Raw genomic sequence first — 17,843 nt, forward strand, 5'->3', positions numbered from 1 at the left:
GATCTTATTCCTTGTGGATCCCGAAGAAAAAGATCTATGGTTCTGTACCCTTGCCACATCAGCTACGTATAGATTGGGTACATTTTGCCGTGTCAATTTATCACGGGTAATATATACGATATAATATTGTATTTTATATACCTAATAAAAAAAAATCTATTTACATGATAGCATATATCTTAGTTAATGACCAATAAAGTTATAATTAGAGTTTATGGGTTCTGTAAAAGAATAAAAAATAAATAAACATGAGTTAATCAGTGAACTAAGTGGGAACCACTGTTCCATTGTAAATCAGAAATAAATTATTAAAAAAATGTAATTAAATTCATAAAGCTTGAAACTTATGCCAATCACAATTTGGGCGTCTAACAGGCCTTCTTAGCCCATTAAAAGCGTGCAAACTATTTTTTTTTTTATGACTTTTACGACATAAGTGGGATGTACAACGTAATTTGACCCATGTAAAGTTACCCATTAAAGCCCATACACCATACAACCACCAAAAGCCACGTCGAGGGTAATAGTTGTGTGATTATAAAATGTGCAATGTGATTTTTTCCATACAGAGAGAGAGAGAGAGAGATCCGATTGAAGTCTCCAAATCTCTCTGCAAAGCAAGAAATCTCAGATCCGATCGAAGTCTCTGTAAATTTACACTCGAAAAATGTCTACGGCGTTCAGCGGTGATGAAACAGCTCCATTCTTCGGTTTCCTTGGTGCCGCAGCTGCCCTAGTTTTCTCATGTAATCAAACCCTAACCCTAGATCACTTCAATCTTCTTTTATTGATTCCTGGTATTGTATAGAAATCGATTCGATTGGATTTTCTAGGGTTTTTAATATGAATCTAGGGTTTTCGTTGGTGATGTTTCAGGTATGGGAGCTGCTTATGGAACAGCGAAGAGCGGTGTTGGTGTGGCCTCAATGGGTGTGATGAGGCCAGAGTTGGTGATGAAATCGATTGTTCCAGTCGTTATGGCTGGAGTTTTGGGTATTTATGGATTGATTATCGCTGTTATCATCAGTACTGGAATTAACCCTAAAGCCAAATCTTACTACCTTTTTGATGGTTATGCTCACCTTTCATCTGGTCTCTCCTGTGGTCTCGCTGGGCTTTCTGCTGGAATGGCGATTGGCATAGTTGGTGATGCCGGTGTTAGGTAATATTTGATTGGCATCGTTTGATACCTCTATTGTGTTGTTCATTTGTTTAATAATTGTCTTAGGGAAAGTGAGATCTAGTGTTGGATAGATCTATGGTTATTTGTTCTGTTTCAATTTGAGTTTTGGACACTTCGATTGTTGATTTTTGCGCATGATATTGGGTTATGTTTTTAATATGTCTAATTTACTATATTTGATTATCCTTGAATTTGGATATTTCACCTTTGTTTCGAGCCATTAATGGGTTTTAGTTTTGTGTTTGTTTCTACTTGAATTGTTTAATATTTGAGATTTGCTAGCATGGATATGCTTGATCATTTTCCGCTCTTTTTTGCTTGGATCCAAGTTCCTTTAGTTGCCTTGCTTCCTAGAGGATTTGACCTTTTTCTGTCTAATTTTATGCTCTTGTTATACTTTTGATGCCTTTCCATCTGTCTGCCATGGTAAGACCTTAATTAATCTGCAAGTATTTGGCTTGTTCTCTTGGAATTATTGTCACACATCAGTTGTTTTCAATTGAGATTGTGCTTTTGGTCTTTGAAGATTATGTGGTTGTCTTTTTTAGAATCCACACTAATTGGCAAAGAGAGGATATGCAATAGAAGATTTTCTTTTGGTTTATTTGTGTGCCTACAAATATGCTGTCTGGGTTCAGTTTTCTCCTCCGTCAGTTGTGCTCTAGGGGTGTCAACGAGATAGTTTTGTCTCCCATGTTAGTGTACCCATGACTGACTTTTTAATAACGTTGGACACGAAAAGGATAATTAAATTATCGCATTCTAATAAATTTTTTTTTGTTATTGGTCTCTAATTTTTTATTGCAAAGTGAATCTCATTTAATCAGGTTGTTTGTACATTTACCATTTGTGGAACCAAACATTCATATTCGTTGGGTCAATGAACCCTTATTTAACAATGATTCTAAGTTAAGGGCCAATGATCATTATGGATCTGTTATATCTATTAAGTTATTTTCGTTTTTTAATCATTGTATTGGTAAAATGCCGATGTGCCTCATCATCAACATTATGGGTCTGCTGCTACCTTTTTTTTCTCCCCCCTTTCATGCAAGAGGTTTGGGGTTACTTTCTTGAGGATTTATTATTTAGGTGAGATTCTAGTTTCTACGGAGTCATGGGATCTGTATCGTTGTTATTTTTTCCTTGGCTTTTGTGGGCTTTATTCTTCTTGTTGTGTTGCTTTTACTTGATTTTTTTTTTCCTTTTCTTGGATAGGTTTTTGAAACTCCTCCTATTTATAGTTCTCTTTTTTTCTAATTAATTTGCATTACCTATAAAAAGAAGAAGAAAAAATGCCTTCATGGTCTAGGAAAAATTTCATGCTTTCCCATCTAACTTGTCAATTTTGTCCTAGAACCAGCTCTAGGTGAAGTTTGCTTGAATTGTCAAACGCCTGTGCTTGTTTTCCAATTGTTTCCTGTGATTCCATATTATAATTTCACAATTTTGAGGATAAAACTTTCTGATTGTTGGATTATATTTTGCAGAGCGAATGCTCAGCAGCCAAAGCTCTTTGTTGGTATGATTCTCATCCTCATCTTTGCTGAAGCGCTGGCCTTGTATGGCCTTATCGTGGGTATCATCCTGTCGTCCCGAGCTGGTCAATCCAGAGCCGACTAAGAAAAGTGCTGCTTCCACTGGTCTTATGTCCAAAGCCTTTTGTCTTCAATTCTTCTTGAGTTCAGTAATTGGAGTCCAGAACTTGCAGTGTGCTTCATTCTGAACGCAATTATTCCATCACCCTCAGCGAGGGTGGTGGTTCTGTGCGAGTTGTAGAATTAGGATTGAGATTCACTCCAAAATAAAACTTAAGATGCTGTTTTCGGTTTGGACTTGTGTTGCTTATATTTTACATATTTAAGTTCTAGGTGGTGCGGAAACTGTCACTATGGAGCTTAGTGCGCTTGTATGTTTAATCCTTTTTGGTTCCTTCTCCCCTCTTCAATTGGGTATGATTCTTAGAATATTCACCTTAAGCTTGTGTTTACCTGAGTGTTACAGGCATGGTTTTAAATCTCGTCCAAGACCGAGATGACTCGTCCGCTACGTCTTGGTATCATACAGCAATGAGACGGATAGGCAAGGCAATGTATTAGACAATATTTAAAACCTTCATTTTTCTCATTGTTGAACGAGACGTGTCAAATATAAATATCTATTTCATTCCTTATATTTGTAAGGATGCGTATTAAATAGAAATAAAAATATATAAAATACAAAGACTACTAAATATTGAGTCAACACAATCCAAAAAATAGAGAGCCGCTATTGGCACTCCAACTTTTACTTATTACAGCCCAAGTAAATGTAAAGAAAATAGATGAATAATTGAGAATTAAGTAAAAGTTGGGGTGCCAATAGAAACTCTTTTATTTTATTTATTTTTGTTGTATTTCTGTTTTCCGGGTTTGGGATTTTATGAGCCTAAGAAGAATTCCGATGTGTACTAAAATCTCTTCCATTTCCTTCAACTGTTCTTTTGGTGTGTATAATTCATTAGAGGGTCCCAAACGCAGTCTTTTAAAATCTCTTTTACTTTGGAATTTTAAATTTTCAAACTCCAAAATGGAAGAGAGGTGGGGTGGTTCTATTTTTAGCTCCAATTTTTTTTTTTTTTTTTTGACTGTTGGGTGGGATTTTCATTAGATTGAATTAGAAAAAAAAAATTTAATATTTATGGATCACCATTTTAGAAGATAGGGTTGAAATGCAGACACCTTGAACATCCAAAAATTGATTCATAATACCCGCATCTTCCATTATGGAACATCAAAATGAAATTTTTCCTTGGAGTTGTTTTAATCATTGTTGTTAAAATTTATTATTATTATTATTATTTTGAGAAGTATAATATATTGAAAAAGAAGGGGGGAACAAAGTACAAATAGATCGAGGAAATCTCACGAAGAGCGACAAAATAAGAGAATTAAAACATCAAAGATTACAATCTCACAAACTCTATGTGTTGTTTTGACCAGAGATATAAGAAACCCAAGATCTCCAAATAACTTGCATGAGAATTTCTAACTTTATTGTTGAACACTCTGTTATTTCTCTTGTTCCACACCCCCCCAAGTAATCGTTGATGGAAGCATAGCTTACAAGAGTTTTTTTTTAGGTTGAAAATCATTTCTGACCCATTCTGTTAACTGAGAGGGGAACTTATGAGGAAGAACCCAACTAATTCGAAAAAAATCAAGAAAAATTGATCATATATTATTTTATAGTTGTTAAAAATTATTGAAAATGTGGAGAATTGAAATTATAATTTGAGTTAAACCTTTGTAATGTTTGAAGAGTGTTTTAATTTTTAATTGGGGTGTGATAAATAAGATGGACAGACGAGTCAAATTTCGGAATGAGATGTAGAACCCCATGTTCATTTTTCATTTTTTTGAATGAAACATATAAGAAATATCAAAAAACCTCATTCGAGATGACTCGAAATCTGGCATGGACGAGATGAGACACGAAACCAAATTTTAAAATCATAAGTGCCAATAGCAGAAATATCTTGAAATTACCAAAAATAAGGACATCTCAATACCCACTGTCCGAAAACACAAATTGGAGAAAGCCTTCTTGCCGATCTTGAAAGTAGGGGAAAAGCGTGATCCACCATCAAAAAAGCATATTTTTTTCATTTATAGAATAAATAAATTATTGTGGTCAGGAACAACTAAATAAAATTGGTAGTCTCCGAACGCCTAAAATTTTAGAAAGTTTGTCGTATTTCATGTAATGTAATTTGAATGTGAATTGTGAAATGCGTCTCAACCGGCAAATCAAAATGTTTGGTTTCCCAAACTCTTAAAAGAATAAAAAAAAGGAAGTAACGTTGAAATTCACATTGTTTCAAACATTGCTGACGTGGCTGTTGAAGAACTTGTGGTTTTGTTGATTTCATTGTGATCAGAGACCGTTCATTTGTATTTAATCCGACAGTTCACTTGTTATGTCTAACAGACCATTTAAATATATTTAGGGAAAAATAAATCTGGATTGTCCATTCTGATTCTATGAACAGTTAAACCTAGTGATTCATTTTGCTATTTGATTGTTTGTAATATCACGTTTTAAGGTAAATTGTGTAATTTTGAAAACTTTAGAATAACAGCCACGTTTTTTTAGTTGGTCTCGATCCTTGTTAGCAATCTTCCAGTAAATTCTTAAAAAATTCACAAATTTTCATTTTTTCCAATGAAAGTATTATTCTCTGGATCATTGAATTATTTTGAATAATTCACGGATTTTAAGTTTGAAACGAATAAAATATGTTTTTTTTCCTACTTTACGAATTTTTATAAAACTTAATGGAAAAAAATGCAACTATAACTTGTTGTATGTTGCAAAGTATAAACTTGTAAGTTGTGACATGTAAAGTTGACTTTGAAGCGGCCATGCTTTAAATTTTTGTAAGAATCCATCTTTTTATGTGACAAATATTCTTTTTATCTTTAAAAAAATAATGACATTACACTCTACACTTATTTGATATGGGTCCCGTTCAGCACCAAATATTTTGGCCAACATTTTAGCCAATTATTTTTGTCCTACATGGGTTAAAAGTTTTGGAATGGGCTGACTTTTGGTGAGGATGATCTCTACAGTGAGGAGATCATCCTCACCAAAAATCAGCCCATTCCAAAATTTCTAGCCCCATGTTTACAAGTTGAAAAATCGTGAACTGTCCATTTTTTGTAAATCATTTTTGATGAGGTTAGAAGTTTTGGAATGAGCTGATTTTTGGTGATGATGATCTCCTCACCGTAGAGATCATCCTCACCAAAAATCAGCCCATTCCAAAACTTTTAACCCCTGTTTTGAAAAATGTTTTGCCAAAATGTTTGGTGCTGAATATTTCCCATTTGATATTACACCTGAATTTTTCAAATTGATGATTCTTGATTTTAGTCTTTTTTTAAATCTCAATGTCCTCATTATCACTACCATCATTATTACCTTCACCATTAACATCACCAATTTCATAATCACCATCATTTGGCCGAATTTTTGGTCTTTGGATTTTTGAACTGAAACAGATAATACATGTATGAAGCATATGCCATATATTTTTGCAATAAAAAATCAAATAGAACTTGAATTTTTGCCGTATTCTGAATTGCTAACAAGGGTCTCGATAAGTAACACCGAAGTCAAAGTAAGTCTGTCATCGGTTTGAAGTTTAGTTTAAGAAACGCATGATAAGGATGAATTATTTCTGCGTGATTATTAGAGAAACATGTTATGCGTACATCTGTAATAGCCATGACTGATAAACATGGAGAGAGTTTGCATTATCGTCATTTTTTATATTATTATTTCTCTTGGCATCAAGTTAATGATAATTTTAATTTTATTAGGTATTAAGATATTGGATGAAACTCAAAAAACTCATTTTCATGATTTTGAATTTGAATTTTCTAAACAGACACCATTATGAATGAATCTTTTAAACTCAAAATACTCATTTTCAGGATCGGTCTCTTTATTCATCAGCTCATGGTGTTGATTAATGTTGAAAAAACTGTACATTGTTGAAAGTGAAAACGAAGAAGGTGGTTTTGATTAGATTTTCAAAGTTCATTATGTTGGAGACTAATTTGTCAAAATTAGAGATTTTTGGATTATCAAGATAAATAGAACTTAACTTCATTATGTTGGAAAGAAATTTTTTTGACTAATTTGTGAAAATTAGAGATTTTTGGATTGTCAAGAGAAATAGAACTTAACTTCATCATGGTCTCATCAATCAATTATGGCTTTTTCAAATTACTAAATAAAGGAAATGGTTTTACCTACAAAAGATTCCTAAATTCTAATTTCTATGTCTTGTATAATTATTAAAATTGAGAGAAGGGAATAGAGGAATGAGTGATGTTAACGCATTAAAATTTAGTAGTACTAGAAATTGAAGATTGTTATAAAAGAATTAAGATTCATATTAACTTCACCTCTTTTTAATTTTAATTTGACTTTTTTTATTCAAGGTATTATTGAATTATTTTAATGGTGTTTTAATAAATTTAAAAAAAAAAAAAAAAAAACAGAATACAGCATCCTATAATTTTAAAACTCATCAGAAATTTAGATAGTCTGATGCAAATTTAGCAATCAACTCGGGGGGTCGGTTGTCGACTCACCCAGGATCTAAAATAATCTCATCTGATATTTTGAAAATATCACAGGAATTAAATAAAAAGGCCATGTCAAAATGAATCTGAAGGTCGTTGATTTATCATCTGAGGATAAATGATGCCTGAGAAGTTCTCACTTCTTAAAGAAGTCTCTGTAGAAAAACGTAGGGAATGTTTGACGGAAAGCATTTCCAAGATTTGCTCCTTCTTCGGAAGTGTTGTCCTTGCTTTAATGGAAAAACCTGAATGAGAATATGATCTCTAGTCTCAATTAAACTGTAATTATGAAAACATACCTATCTGAAGTCATAAGCTGGTGAACTCTGCCCAAAATTCAATATTCCCTCAGATTGCCAGGCTAATTTCGCTTATATTTACTACCAAGCCTCAAGGCCATGCTTGAAAAGCTCCTTTTAACATAATGATGTAGAATTACACCAAGAGTATAATTGAGCAGAAACAGTTCTTCTTCAATTAATCATCGTAGTATATAAGATGCAAACAACATTACAATCAAGATAACTTGCTAACCTAGCAAATTTACAAGCCTTTCTAAAACTTGATTAAGATCAGATGAATCACAATCAGAAAACAGACAATGAACAGTTAAAAAAATAAAATAAAATCATTCATGTAAGTGAAATGGTAGCGATCCATTTGTTTCTATATGGTGCCTAAGTAAAAGCTTACAGGAGGGAGGACAAGCTTTGCTTCCAGATGTAGGATCTGCGGCTAGTACGCTGAGGAGTGAAGCTGAGGCCAAACATCTCCTTCAGGGCCTGCCCTGGTTCTAGGAGTCCAACCAGCTTTGCGACAAGGGAAGCGCTCTCCTTGATATGCTCCATGTCTTCTGTGTCAGTCCAAAGGCGACGGGCCAGCTGTAGCCTCCTTTGCTTCGTATCCAAATCAATACTCCATTTCTGGTAGAGGCCCTCTCTCTCTACTTCTGAGAACCTCTTCAACATTTTCTTGCTCAGCATCTCCCTCTCATGACGGATGGCCCTCATGCTGCGGCCCCAAAAGGAACATGTTAGTGTTCATTTATTTGATGAAGTGATACAAAACACACCCCAAAAAAACAACTCCTCACATTTGACAGATTAAGAGTAGGCTAAAAGTAACAGTCCTGTCTAAAAGTTTAAATTTTGGAGTAATACTATAATTTTGATCCGTTTATCATTGAAAGGTTTTACTTAGCAGTAACAATAGGCTCATCTAGTTGTAATTTCTACCAGCGAAAGAAAATAGAAGGGTGTGGCAGAAGAGAACAAAATAGTACCTTGAAGCTGGTGTGACAACACGGCCGTCTTCCACAGCCGGTTTATCAAGATGCCCCCGAGAGAATGAGTCCTTGAGAAAGGACAGTCTCCTAAGCTCTACCTCCATGTAAATGTGGTCCGTGGGATCACCTTTGAAGAGTAGGAAGAAGTAGGTTCTGTGAACCAATGAAACATTGCAGGTGTGCCAAAGTTCAATTATCTCTCTTTGCTGTCTGTTGAATTCCAAGAGCCAACTTGAAGGAGATTCCAGAGGATCATGCATTGGATCCAAACCCACATCCTTTACAGTCCTTTCAGATTCAATAGTCTTAGGTTCTGTTTCCTGAACCTAACATGTAAGAAACCATGTTTATCAAATAATAACTAGACGTAAGTTACACAAAATGATAAAAGTTAAATTGAATGGGATAGATTGAGGAATGAAAGTTATTTTTCTTGGCTTGAATGCTAGTTTCTCTTTGTGCGGTGAGACTCCATACTCCATAGTCCATATAGGTAGGTAAGAGGTGAGACTACTTGATTTTTCTATACCATTTTTTCTCTATTAAACCCAAATTCGTACTACCCCTTTAGCACCCAAATAGCACAAAAACTTCATTTTTTTCGTCCTACCCCATCACAAAACTTATCCCCAAACCCTCTTTTTAGACCAATAAATCTTAAAATTTAACACCCTGGACTTTTTTAATTAACCAAACTTAAGTCCCCAATCCCTTTTTCACCACTTTTGATCATACATGCCTATATGGTGAATAATTTATTGTAGGCTGTACATGGCAAGGGAAATGCATAACTTCTTTTTGCACTTCACATCTCATTTACACCCTTGTCGATGCATATCAACATGTTATGTATTTGCACTTTAAGGTAACATAGCACTTTGATTGTTCCCATCATATGTGGATGATGAGAATACCCTTGATCAAGTGCTAATTATATCAAAATAACAATCATAATGGAGTGTGGTCCTGCTTAACACGTTCTTTCCCAGCCATCCAGTTACTGCGATTATGCTAAATTTCAAACTTTAATAGCATCATAATAGATAACAATGAAAGACAAGTGAGAAACATAACTATTCTATAAAAAGGATTCAATATCTATGATAAAAGGACAAGTGCATACCTGGCTATCGACTAGTTGTTTATCATACTGAAGTTGAGCCATCTCCTTCAATCCTTCAACAAAACTACGGATGCTAGTAACATCATCTTCTGATGAGGTCTTGATGTTCTGTTCTTTTAGCGCATCCACCGAAGCACTCCGTTCAGAAGTTTGAGAATTTTCTCTTGATAATCTTTCAACATCGGCACGATAACTCAAAGCAGAAAACTTCCTTTGAAACCTTTCAGGTCTTCCAGGGAAATCTTTTTCAAACCCATTCGGTGGGGTGCACTCAATCATTTCTGCCTTCTCAAACCAGGGATAAGATGAGCTACTCCTGAGAGTCGCTCTACAACTTCTGCTCCTTGTTAACTGGAACCTTCTAGAGCTAGAAAAATCTGTTTCTAGGGGCCATGGAAATGGTTCATCAGGGTGTGGGGTGACAAGACAGTTAATTGTTTTTTGAACATCCTGGAGTTTCTTCTCTAATGCACCATATGTAAAATCTGTACTGGCATGACTCAACTCTCTCTCTCTCTTCTGTGGGGATGCTACCAATTCCTGATCAGTTGTACCTCCCATCCTGGACACTGTCGAAGGTAAAATTCGTTCACTTTCTTCGGGCAACAAGCCAATGTACTCTTTATTTCTCTTTGTGCTGGATTCTTCCATCTCGATACACTGAACTTCCTTGCAAAGTTCCTCAAAATTTTCTTCATGGCCTTGTGTGGTCTTGTAACCTTGACATGGATCAGGTCCAACAGATTTAGGAGTACTGATTGAGAATCGTGGAGAGGGACCATCAGACTGAAAATGATCTTCAAGGTTTTCTGGAAGCTGTAGGTAGTACTCACTGGAATTATTATGATTCTGTTCCTTAGAATACCTAGGTGGGTTGAATCTTGTGACACTCACATCTGGACAGTGATGATCAACCACACCTAATGACACTGATTTTGAGTCATAGGATTTAGGGGATTGATCTAACTCCGTCTGAACAAGGGGGAAGAAACAAGAATTATCAGTTAAAGCACACTAGTAAAGGTGAAACAGGATTTTCCAGTTAAATTAAGAATGGTAATTACCCATGGTCTTGAAACTTGATCGTCTCCAACAACTTGTAGCAGATCCTGAAGCCGAGATTGAGCGAGATCTCGTTGCTGCGTCAACTCTTTTATCTCTTTGTCCATCTGAATAAGAAAAACAACAATTTATCTATGTTTAGCCAAAAAGGGAATTTTTCACCTGCTGAATACATGATCAACTGTGTGGCATGTCCTCGCACACATGCATGAGCTTATGTTTCAATCGAAATTGGATAACTTCGCAGGTTAATTTTTTACAATGAAAGTCAAATCATATTTCAGTACTAATGAATCACAAAGTCAATTGGATCCTACTAGTTTAAAATGCCTCGACTAGATCAGGTTTTCATGAAATCTGAGTGACTTAGCCTAGTCATGGCAATGTCTTATAAAAGGTAACAGAATGACCAGCATCAGTTTATTTCTTAACCCCTTCTTTTAAAACATTTACTTTTTCTAAATAAATTTTACATCAATCCATTCACCAAGCCAACTCATCCTTTTCAAGTTTTCTATATGGCGTTGATTCCAGGTCACGTGTTTTCCAAGGTTTTCAAGACATGAATGTTTGCATGCGACAAGCAAGTATTTATTTATTTACATCTACTCTTGCGTACATAAGCATGCGAACTTATTTGTAAAAATTCAATTGAGCTAAGAAGCTATTTCTAACCTTTTCAATCTTACGATCTTTCTCTCTCAATAGTGCTGCAGTGTCAGATGTGGTTGTGGTAGATCCTGGAGCTCTCAATTCACTCTCCAGTCTAGCTAATTCTTTTTGCAAATGCTTCAACAATGCCTTATCGGACATTACTACATTGACCTGTGCATTGGTAGCCACTTCTTTTGCACAACTAGCAAATAATAAGGTGTTTCTTGATTGTTCAACATGGCTTCTTGCAGGGCTCATTGTGCAAATGATTGCAGTTCTTGCATTGCCTCCCAAGGAAGGTTGCAGTATGCGTGTAAGCTTAGAATCTCTATAAGGAATATGGCCATTTCTTCCCTTACTGCATCCAACAATAGCATTAAAGGAATAAACACACAACAATAAATTCATTATAATTACATTAATCTTCAAAATGAATTTCTAAAATATAGGATGAACTGATAGCATTCAATATTTAGTAGGATCAAATATGATCGTCTTTGAGGCAATGAGCTCCTCATAACCAAAGTATAAAATTATTCCAAGCTACCGTATACACATCATAACTGTCTGATGGAATGGAGGTAAACTCAGTATCAAGAAGTCTTGCCGACCACGGATAAGCACAAAACAGGAGATTATGCCCTATTTCCGTTTTATGAGACCTCTAGATCTTGAATAACTATATATTTTTTTCATTTTTCTCCTAATAGTCTTAAGTATAAGACCAACAATAACATGTTCATTGGCAAGTAGGAAGGGAAAGCTAGAGCCAGTTAGTGGGCGACCAAGATGACCAAATCCAAACCTTTGAAAGTGCCCTTTAAGGGCATGAGGTGAGTGACATGACAAGGACCATAGTCTGACAATTAAATTCTTGAATCTAGGAACTAACTTCATAAAATCCTTTCTTTGGAGGTAAAGGCCAAAGTCTGCAAACTATGAAAGAGGTCTAATGCCGAACTTGGAAAACATTGAAGGATGCTGATAAGGGAAACAAAATAGACCACACATCATGTGAGAATTTGTAATGGAGGAGCAAATAGTTAAAAAATTACTGCTAACTAAAATTCAGTCTATTAAATATGATAACGGCTAGAAATACAAAGTAAAATATGGAACAAAATCAAGCATACCATCTCACAGATTTAGAGTTTTGATATGATAGATTTGAGAAGCTAAAGATCAGCTATTGTTGGATGAGAATTCCTATAAATCACACCTAAATAAACAGATTCAATTTCAACTCCAACAGTGGGTTATGGAAAAAAAATAATGTAGTTGAAAGGTGCATAAAGGGAGGCTGGAAGTTTTGAAACTCTAACCATAGTACTGTGTAAGTAAAACAAAAGGAGTTGAACTTAATCAAAATCACTTCATAATCACATCCATGTACCTTAGCCATACCCAGGTCTACTAATCAAATCATGTCTAGCTGCCAACTGAAAGTTCACTTGATAGTGAAAAAAAGGCAAAAGAAAAAGGGGGGAAATTTTTTGAGAAATGTTAGCAACCTTAGCTTGCGAATAACAGTTCCTAGGGTGAGCAAACTGCGATTTATATGGCAACCTTCTTTCAATCTTGTACCAGCTGATAATGCTTGAGATGCACGCTCACTCCCAGCCAGATCAACAAAATTCTGTACACAAAACCAACCCAACTTACTCTTTGTTCGCCTTTTTTTATTTAGTTTTCATAATTATGAACCACCAGAAATGACTCACAGGAAAATATTCCTTGATTAAACCAGCAGATCAAAAATAATAATAATCATCATCATACCACACTAGCTGCAAGAGTGCTTGAATTGTCCTTGCCCAGAAACTCACGAGCAGAACTTTCAATTGTCTGCAGGAATCCATGACTCAAGCAAAAAATGTAAGTTCAAGATTTTTCAACTACTATACTGAAATCATTGTTCAGAATTACTTTCTCTAGTAAAAAAAAAAAGTCACACCAGTCTGAGAATTTGATGAGATCTGGAGCTTGTTTCATTCAATAATGTCTCCCCTATCTGCCTCTGAGCTGCAAGAAAGCAATGTGCATGTATAAGGATATGCAATCACCATGAAAAATCAGAATTACAACAAAATATCTTTACCTTCACACACCGAAAGAAGCTCCTGTAGATGGTTCCAATCCCTCAGTGTTTCCTCCGTAAGTTTCTCAATAATGGTCCCTCTCTAATGAAATAAGAAACCATTAACATCAGAAAAAATTCTAACCAGATGAAATTAAATAAGAAAAATGATATTTACCTCTGGATCATCTAGAATCCTAAGTGGAGTACCATCTCCACTAAGGAGGTCCCTAACGGCTTCATTGTAGATCTCCATTGCGGAGAACTTCAAAACAAATGCTCTTTCCTCATGCTACAAGAAAGAGCAAACCACTTTTTAAGAGGTTGGATTCCAAGAAAATGACACACTTCAAAATCGGAAGTTGGAAAACTAAGTGAGAATTGTTGTTTTGATTACCCTCTGGATATAGTCAAATATATCTGCTACTGTATATTCAGTAATTCCAGTCATGGTGTATGTTTTTCCACTGCTTGTTTGCCCATAAGCAAAAATGCTCGCTGAAATAAAACAATTTTGATGGGGAAAATTTTCTCTTGTCAATGGTGTTAAGTGAAGTTCAAATAACAGAAGAAAACGATTAGAAGACCATACTCACAGTTAATACCACTGACGACTGAAAGAGCGACTCCCTTAGCTGCTTCCTCGTACACATGCTTAGTGGTGCACTGGCACGGAAATACTCTGTCTATCAGAGAGAATGATGGAGAGATTAGAACAGCTTCTAAATAATAAGCCCTAAGAAAACATTGTTTCTGAAAATAGCTTCAAATCAAAAACTGCACTACATAAGCCACCCAATCATGTTTTTTACCCCTAAAACAGAGGATTTTAAAATTTGGAAACCTATATTCATGGGAAGAAGTTTCATAAAAAACAAAATTAATTAGCAGGAAGCAGACCTGGATTTGATTAACTAGTCTTTGAAGGAGAAAAAGGGAAAGAAAATGAAAATTGGTGATCATACGGACATCCAAAACCTCCCAAAAGCAAAGTTCAAGTAAACAATTGCTTCTGGTTTTCTATCTTGTAGCATGCTATGGATCTAACCCAAACATAGAAGTCTATACAGCATAAATTAAATCAATGACAAGTACATATTCATAACCAGATTTATGCCCGAAACATTTTATCGAAATGGGGGAGAGAAAGATTTCCTTACCAAATGTATAAGCAGTCGGGTAGTTGGATCGCTCGGCAAGACTGTTTCTGAATATGACGGTGTTATCATTGATACATTCCCAATCCGATACATCACTCCTTGTAATCTCCTTCTCATTCAAAGGTCTCAACCTCACCGAAACCTGAATCCTCTCTTCGTGGGCATTGGCTGCCTGTGTCTTCTCCCATTGCATCAACTCCTCCACACCGATCGCTCCCATTTCTTCCTAAATCAACAAGAATGGAAGAAAGACTATGAACCACATAACTTTAGATATTTCCCAGAACCAGAAAGGCAAAACCCATGAGTACTCACAGCTTTTACTTTGCTATCCAGAAATGAGAGACGGTTCAGATGTTAAAAGTAAGGTAGTTGAGCTCATAGACGACAATGGACCCCACCGCCATTATCTGTAACAACTCGCTAATGATGAATCAATGGCTTAGTGCTAATTAAGGCCGATTGTTTAGTATTTTGTCACAATCCTTCGCCAGAAAGGCTAAATTCTCTAATGCTTTATATTTTTCTTTACTTTGAAAATGACGGTTTGAATGTCAGAACAGATAACTTACCGAAATCGTCACTGTTTATGCTTCCAATCGAAGTTAAGTATGTTTTAGTATAATTTTTTTGTAATGGCCGGTAAAGATCGGATTTTTCTGCGATGGTCCCCGCAATCCAGGCTGTCTTGGTCTTGTTCTCTTTGTCTTTTTTGTTATTTTTCTCTACTTGAATTTTTCTGGATCTGAAATCTTCACCAGTTTCCAATAGAATGTTCTTGGAGAAGCTCAAACCGTCAGTAAGAGTTGCAGAACTTCGAGATTCTCAGTCGTTTTCCAAGGACTTTGCAAATTCGAGGAGAGTTCGTATTGATTCGTTTGGAAATGTTGCTGGATTTCCGGAATAAATTAATCGTTTTTTACAGCCACTTTGTCGCATCCAAGCCTTCTTCAATTCTAAGTTCGCCTCCCTGAAACACCAAATTGAGAATTTCTTGTTATGATATTGCAACATTCATCGATAAACTTAATTGCTACAAAACTACTATTATTTGATTGAACTTTTAACATTAACATTCAAGTTTAGAACTATAACGTTTTATGTTTCATTCAAAGTTGCACCAATTTGGTGCATATTTATCTCCTGCTCTGATGCAGTAGGAATTTGTTCAAAGCTTACAGAATCCCCACCAAATTTAAAGTCCTCCCACATTTCCCTCCAAATAGAACATTTTTTTAACCTCTTCAACTCCAATAGCTAGTTGTTGGACCTTAGATCTCGCACATTCAACAACTCTCCTTCAAAATTGCAAGTTTTCTTCTTCTATAATTTCCATCAACCCTAATTTCACAAAACAATCGATTCGATTTTCAGATCTCGCAAAATCAAGAGCAACCTACTTCTACATTCGACTTCTTCTCAAAAATCTAAATGTATGCCTCACAGAAACCCAGATTTCCCCAAAAATTAAAATAAATAAATAAATAAATAAAAAGGATGAATTCTGACTTCCTGTAGCTCCAAACTCGCCATAAAACCAGAGAGCTTCAAAAGCTAATCCGAATTACTGAATTAGAGAGGAATTAATCTGGAAATGAAAAACATAGATGGATCTTTACGCATTGAACGTGTACGAATGTGGAGAAAGGCAAGAGAAAATCGGCGAAATTTGAGTCACGATCTTCAAACTTAAAAGGATCTTTCAAAAAAAAAAAACGAGGGAACTAAAATGGAGAGAAAAAGAACAAAACCGCTATTCTCCACTCACACGCACATTCCCTCTCAAATCTCGATCTCTTGTCGACTATTTCCTAGTTTATTTTAGGGTTTGTTAACTTTATTTTTATCTCTAATTCGTCTCCTTGTTTTTCTTTTTCTGTTTTGTTGCTCTTGGAGATGCTCTGGTTTCAACATCTGGCTTTTGGAAGTTTGTCTATTTTTTCGTCTTGTTATTAATATAATAGAGACACATCAGCCACCCACCAACAAACCGCCTTATCAACGGGGGAGGAGAGAGGAGACTAAAAGATTGAATAATCTAAATATCAAATTACTATTTTATCCCATCCGTATTGTTCTTCATCCAAATCGACGAGAATAAGATGGGTATGTCGACAACGCAAATAACCACACAAGGTTAGTCAATTTGGTAATGCGGATTGGGATTACTGTCCATCTCATGCTTTGGAAATTCTATATGCACTTCTACCAAAGCGTGATTATTTAATATTATATATATATGGGGGGCGTTCAAGGGCCAACTTTTTAGCAAACTTTTTGGCAAAACATTTTTCAAAACATGGGTTAGAGGTTTTGGAATGGGCTGATTTTTGGTGAGGATGATCTCCACGGTGAGGAGATCATCCTCACCAAAAATCAGCCCATTCCAAAACTTCTAACCCCATCAAAACCAGTTTATAAAAAATGGACGGTCCACGATTTTTCAACTTGTAAACATGGGTTAGAAGTTTTGGAATGGGCTGATTTTTTGTGAGGATGATCTCCTCACCGTAGAGATCATCCTCACCAAAAATCAGCCCATTCCAAAACCTCTAACCCATGTTTTGAAAAATGTTTTGCCAAAAAATTTGCTAAAAAGTTGGCCCTTGAATGTCACCCTATATATATATATATATATGGGGATGATTTTTCAACTAGTAAACATGGGTTAGAAGTTTTGAAATGGGCTGATTTTTGGTGAAGATGATCTACTCACCGTAGAGATCATCCTCACCAAAAATCAGCTCATTCCAAAACCTCTAACCCATGTTTTGAAAAATATTTTGCCAAAAAGTTTGCTAAAAAGTTTGCCCTTGAACGCTACCCTATATATATATAGGATGGCGTTATTACTACAACCCCTATTACGACTCACATTACGACTCATCATTTGTCTTATATGGGTAAAAATGTTTGGAATGGGCTGATTTTTTGTAAAAATGATTTCTGTGATAAGGGGATTATCTTGGCAAAAAATCATCCCATTCCAAAACTTCTAACCCCATCAAAATTGATTTACAAAAATTGGACGGTCTAAAATTTTTCAACTTGTAAACATAGGGCTAGAGGTTTCATAATGAGCTGATTTTTGGCAAGGATGATCTCCTCACCATAGAGATCATCCTCACAAAAAATCAGTCCATTCCAAATATTTTTGCCCAT

General features: G+C 35.5%; 2 protein-coding genes across 9 annotated transcripts; one reads left to right on the plus strand and one right to left on the minus strand.

Moving 5' to 3' along the window:
* Positions 1-544: 544 nt before the first annotated feature.
* LOC147408834 (V-type proton ATPase 16 kDa proteolipid subunit-like) lies at positions 545-3,115 on the plus strand. The gene is made up of 3 exons (XM_086422465.1): positions 545-746; positions 877-1,162; positions 2,674-3,115. The coding sequence occupies exons 1-3, from the start codon at positions 668-670 to the stop codon at positions 2,804-2,806; spliced, it is 498 nt and encodes a 165-aa protein (XP_086278591.1). The 5' UTR covers positions 545-667; the 3' UTR covers positions 2,807-3,115.
* Positions 3,116-7,772: 4,657 nt separating this feature from the next.
* LOC147408835 (kinesin-like protein KIN-7C) lies at positions 7,773-16,599 on the minus strand. Of its 8 annotated transcripts, none has more exons than XM_086422532.1 (16): positions 16,191-16,599; positions 15,254-15,651; positions 14,997-15,091; positions 14,682-14,907; positions 14,118-14,207; positions 13,919-14,019; positions 13,700-13,813; positions 13,543-13,624; positions 13,399-13,466; positions 13,224-13,289; positions 12,956-13,080; positions 11,466-11,802; positions 10,793-10,897; positions 9,729-10,700; positions 8,603-8,925; positions 7,773-8,331 (listed from the first exon to the last, which is right to left on the minus strand). In XM_086422532.1, exons 4-16 carry the CDS (start codon positions 14,899-14,901, stop codon positions 8,010-8,012), a joined length of 2,925 nt encoding a protein of 974 aa, XP_086278658.1. In that variant the 5' UTR covers positions 14,902-14,907; positions 14,997-15,091; positions 15,254-15,651; positions 16,191-16,599; the 3' UTR covers positions 7,773-8,009. The 8 variants fall into 8 exon arrangements, with proteins under 8 accessions (XP_086278658.1, XP_086278614.1, XP_086278606.1 ...); XM_086422488.1 differs by having other exon boundaries at positions 8,603-8,931; positions 16,301-16,596; XM_086422480.1 differs by having other exon boundaries at positions 8,603-8,931; positions 14,682-14,903; positions 16,191-16,596.
* Between the last annotated feature and the right edge of the window lie 1,244 nt (positions 16,600-17,843).

Source organism: Akebia trifoliata, chromosome 2 (assembly GCF_017979445.1).
Source record: "Akebia trifoliata isolate Shusen 1 chromosome 2, ASM1797944v1, whole genome shotgun sequence".
Lineage (NCBI taxonomy): Eukaryota > Viridiplantae > Streptophyta > Magnoliopsida > Ranunculales > Lardizabalaceae > Akebia > Akebia trifoliata.